Genomic DNA, 4,557 nt, shown 5'->3' with positions numbered 1-4,557 from the left:
TTTGTCTACTGTCGTACTTTCTCCTACCTGTATCTTTTTTTTTTTTTTGATTGACGCAGCGGTGGGTTGGGGCAGTCGGGCAGTGTTTGCGTTTTTGGCCTGTTGCTGCTGCTGCTACGCACCGAGGGCGAGGGGCGCTGATATTTTATGTGAGGGGATAAAGAGGCGTTTGTGTTGCGTCTGCATGCATGGACGAGGACTATGACACGGCGTCCTTGCAGGAGAGTGTGAGGCGCCGGTTTCTACTGGTGTTGGCGCAGCTGCTGCCACCGTGCGCGTCTACGGCCGCACAGCCCACTGCTTTGGCGTCAGCGCCATTTTCTGCGCACTCCCCAGTTGTGCTGACGGCTGTGAAGTCTCTCGCGTCGGCGGATGAGGGCGGCACGGAGGACGTCGAAGGGGGTGGCCCAATTGTATCCTTTGCGTGGCCTGACGATTGTGACGACGAGGGGGATGCCTCTCGCAGAGCCGAGATTGTGGCGCTTCTGCTGACGGGTGAAATGGGCGTCGGTGGGCAACTTTTTAATGTCTGCGTGGACATCTTTGAGAGGCAACCCCCACACCAGCATTCTTCGCTGCGCCTCCTGCTGCATTCAACTCTTTCTGCCGTACTGACTAACTATCGATGCGACGCAGCACATGCTAAGCGGGAGGTCGCTTTGGATGAGGCTTCAACGTCGTCGCCTCCACAGGAGTCGGACTGTGCACTTACGTCACTGCTTCGTACGGCGGCAGCGATGGTGGCAATCAACAAGTCTTGGTGGGCAACAACGCCGGGTGAGGAGGATTTTCTAGAGCGTGAGGGTTCTTCGGGTACGGCGATGCTAATGAGTAACGCGGATCGTCTCGTAGAGGGACTATGTGACTTTGTTGTTGCTGTGGCACAGCAAGTTACTGTGGGGAAGGGCAATGCGTATACATTCCCCCCTGTTTGCTGCAGCAGGGCTTTGTGCAAGCGACGGAGGGAAAGTGTATGTAAAGGCACGTTTGGGAAGGAACGATGGTTTGCAGCTATGAATAACGATTCCTTTCCTCAACTGCAGGAAGTACCGAGTATTGCAGAGGTCTTTCAGGCAAAATCATCTTTGGGTTGTGCCGCTGCATGTAGCGGCAGTAACAATCGTAATAGTGGCAACGGTGAGGCGTTGTCAGAGATTGGAAATGCTCTCGCTGTCATAAATGAGGCTTGTAAGGCCCGCACCGTGCCAGACATGTCGCCCTGGCAATACGGCCGGAATCGAATTACTTTGGCCTCCCTTACAGTCATCACGCAGCAGGTTCCAGAGCACGACACTGCCACAGAAGAAAGTGAGCAGATGACGATGGCAGAAAGGCCTGTGCAACATGACGACAGCAATACAAATAACGACAACTCAACATCGGACTATTTTGTGCACGAGGATGGGACACATGAACTTTTGGGTTATTTTCTGCACGAGACAGGGACGCTGTACACAACTCGTGGGGGACGGTACCTTATGGAGATCGACTAAAACGTGGAAATTCAATTTGTTGAAAAAATGGAGTGGGGAAGACAAAAGATAACAGAAAAACACAACAAAAACAACAATAAAAACACACGCAATAATAACCCGTAATGGGCAGGACAAAAAAAAAAATGAAAAAAGAAGATGCATTTGGGGTTGTTACCAGTTTGTTGCCAAGATGTTTTTTGTAAACGTGTATTTATTTAGCTTTGCGGGAGCTGAATTCCCTTGTTTGTTTCCATCATGGACTTTGTCTTGGCCATTTATTTTGTTGCACGGAGGACAACTAACTCCCACTCTCCCCCTCTCTTTATCCCTTGCTCGCCTCGTGCAAATTATTGGGGCTGAGTGTGGCTAAAAATGGGGGTCGCAGGAGGGCGGACGTAGATGCGGGAGAGGGAGGAGGTGAGAGAGGTAGAAGGTATGACTCCCACGAGAAACGTTGTGGCGATTGGTGTGTCGGGCTGCAGTGCGTCAGGCAAAACAACACTGGCGAACCGTCTTGTGGAGCTTCTCAACTCGCCACTTCGACCAATTAGTCTGGATGATTTTTTTGACGAAGATATGTGCGAGATGCTGGGCACGTGGGAGGACCCACGTTGCATGCGCAGCAGAGACTATGCGCGGCTTCTACGCGAGATTAGACGACGGCTTCAGAGCGACGATCGCTGTGCTGCCGAATGTCTACAAGATGTGGCTGGGGCGTCTCCGTTTCTGCGCTCTCAGCCCGCCGATCCATCAGCGACAACTACACCGCAGGACTCTCTTTCAGATGCTTCGTCCAAAAAGAGCGTGGACAATTACGCGGTCCCATTCCACGACGCTGTGGGGGCCACCGCATTGCATTAAGGACGTGAGAATCAAGGGACCGTCTATATCGTGTGCGAGGGATTTCTTTTGTTTTTGGATCAAGCCATTTGCGAGGCAATAGATTACTTTGTTATTATTGAGATTGACGAGGACACTGCTTCTCTGCGGCGCTTTTTGCGTTTTCCCCGGCGTCACTTGCGTTGTCGGGGGTACGGGGAGCGCATCAAGCGTATGTTTCGTTGTCGGCGGAGTTGTTTGCTGCTCACCGTCCCCACCACCAATAATGCACTCCTGTCTCCATTATTTGCGCAGTTGCTTCCAAACCTGAAGTATCTTCCACCGTTGCCCTCTGTGACTGGGGATTATGAACGGTTTTGGCTGCAGCGAGAGTATCTGCAGCACACACCACCTCCCATGCCACTCAATACGTATGCCGCACAACAGGTAGCGTCGCCGTACTTTTGGATGGAGGTGAAGGACCCGCTTTACATTACGCACACACTACAACAGTCACGCTTGGTGGCATGTGAAGGGATGAAATTGGGGATCTCTTCCTTTTCCCCAGCTTTATATCAAACCACTAATAGTAATACGGTTACGGATAAGACTTCTGAGATGGACAGGATGTGTATGTTACAGAAGCAATACTTTGAGTTCCGTTACTGGTTCTTCTTCGAGGTGCTATACTACTACCGTCAAATGCGCCCCGCAGAAGAGGAGGCAATTAGCAAGGCATACCAGAAGCGGCATCACGCGAATGATGGGGCTTCTCCAATTTTGCGTATAACTGCAGGTATGGGTGTGTCGGATACCATGTTGGATAAGGAGCTACTTTCCTTTGTGCAACGCTTGATGCAGTCGCCGTACAGTGATGAGATCCGTGACGCTGGGGTGGCTCGCGAAACTGTTTCTGTATGATGATATGGTTGCTATTTAACCTTTACTTTTCCCTTTCTGGTGTGTCTTTCTCCTTGCTATTATTCTTTCCCTCCGTCTCTGTTGCAACGCTAGAAGGGACGCTGATGCCTCATTTGATTTTTTACTCTGCTGATGTGGGAGCACATGAGCTGAGGAGTCTGATGAGAGTTTATTTCAAGTTGAAAATACCCCATGCAAACACGCAATTTTTTTATTCTTTCTTTTCTTTGCTCTTACTCTGATCAAACGGCTGTGGTTTCCTCCTGTTTGCTGGGCGCCTCAGAAGCAACGCGGGAACGCGAAAGATTAAGAGAAAACAATACCACACAAAGGGCGAGGGACTTAAGGATAGTTGACGAGATTATTGTATATATATATATACAACATAAGACTCACTTTTGTTTTGCGTTAAAGAGAAAGAGAGAGAAAGAAAAAAAAAACAGGATTACTGTCAATAAAAATGGGGGGAGTGCCGATGTATGAAGAACACCACAGGCCAAGGAACCGCGACAGCGGCTGCCTCCGGTTCTTCCGTGCGTTGCTGATGGGGATGAATATACTCCTGACAGCTGGTGCCGTTGCAGGCCTAGCCGTTGGCCTGCTTGAGCGCAGCACGATGGAGGCGACACTGAAGGAGTTATGCCCATCATGTCACACAATGTTTATTGCGTACATTGTGGTCTTTAGTGCGCTCCTAGGCTTTTCACTGCTTGGATTCTTTGCCCTCTGCACTCGGAATATATTTCTGCGCGTGGTGTACTTTGTTTACCTTTTCTTGCTGTTTTTTGGGGCCTTCGGCATTTCAATCGCGTACGTCCTTGTCAGCACGAACCGAGTCAACATGGAGGCAAGTTGGAACAAGGCCACCATAACCAACCCCGATGAAATGTGCTCCCTGGAGCTGCAATTTCACTGCTCCGGTTGGAGCATGCTCTGCAACACTTCACAAGCGAAAGACACGCTCTTACTGACCCGACGAGATGGTCTGCCGTTGATCGCGGGGGGAGAGCAGCGTGTGCCCATGACTCATGCCGACCCCACTGATAAAGTATTTTGCCCAGCCTGCAGCGAGAATGATCAAACACAAATTAATAAATACAACAACACATGCGAATCTGTTGTGCTGGGCACCATCAAGCAACATATGAAGGAAGTGCTGCCGATTGGGCTGTCCATTACAGGCCTTGCGCTCATTGGGATGGCCGTGACATGCCTGCTACAATGCGAGACAAATCGCGACGAGTATTATGGCGTGCGTTACTACCGCATGTAGCTGAGTCAACTATTACAAATAGCTTCATGTGTAATACATATATATATATGTATATATATATATATATAT

At 49.9% G+C, this 4,557-nt stretch overlaps 4 protein-coding genes across 4 annotated transcripts, besides 1 other annotated feature; all 4 read left to right on the top strand.

Annotated features, from left to right (window-relative positions):
- Positions 1-188: 188 nt before the first annotated feature.
- TraAM80_09934 (uncharacterized protein) lies at positions 189-1,493 on the top strand (the record flags this gene model as incomplete). The annotated part of the gene is made up of 1 exon (XM_029386589.1): positions 189-1,493. The coding sequence occupies one exon, from the start codon at positions 189-191 to the stop codon at positions 1,491-1,493; it is 1,305 nt and encodes a 434-aa protein (XP_029233563.1).
- Positions 1,494-1,874: 381 nt separating this feature from the next.
- Positions 1,875-2,336, top strand: TraAM80_09933 (uncharacterized protein; the record flags this gene model as incomplete). The annotated part of the gene is made up of 1 exon (XM_029386588.1): positions 1,875-2,336. One exon carries the CDS (start codon positions 1,875-1,877, stop codon positions 2,334-2,336), a length of 462 nt encoding a protein of 153 aa, XP_029233562.1.
- A 192-nt stretch (positions 2,337-2,528) lies between these two features.
- On the top strand, positions 2,529-3,215 carry TraAM80_09932 (uncharacterized protein; the record flags this gene model as incomplete). The annotated part of the gene is made up of 1 exon (XM_029386587.1): positions 2,529-3,215. The coding sequence occupies one exon, from the start codon at positions 2,529-2,531 to the stop codon at positions 3,213-3,215; it is 687 nt and encodes a 228-aa protein (XP_029233561.1).
- Positions 3,216-3,690: 475 nt separating this feature from the next.
- Positions 3,691-4,488, top strand: TraAM80_09931 (uncharacterized protein; the record flags this gene model as incomplete). Its single annotated transcript, XM_029386586.1, has 1 exon — positions 3,691-4,488. The coding sequence occupies one exon, from the start codon at positions 3,691-3,693 to the stop codon at positions 4,486-4,488; it is 798 nt and encodes a 265-aa protein (XP_029233560.1).
- Positions 4,489-4,525: 37 nt separating this feature from the next.
- Positions 4,526-4,557: a microsatellite.

The sequence above is a fragment of the Trypanosoma rangeli genome, assembly GCF_003719475.1.
Source record: "Trypanosoma rangeli strain AM80 chromosome Unknown Tra_15.4_contig_00729, whole genome shotgun sequence".
NCBI lineage: Eukaryota > Euglenozoa > Kinetoplastea > Trypanosomatida > Trypanosomatidae > Trypanosoma > Trypanosoma rangeli.
Note: the sequence above shows the minus strand (reverse complement) of the source record. Positions and strands in the feature narration are given on the sequence as shown.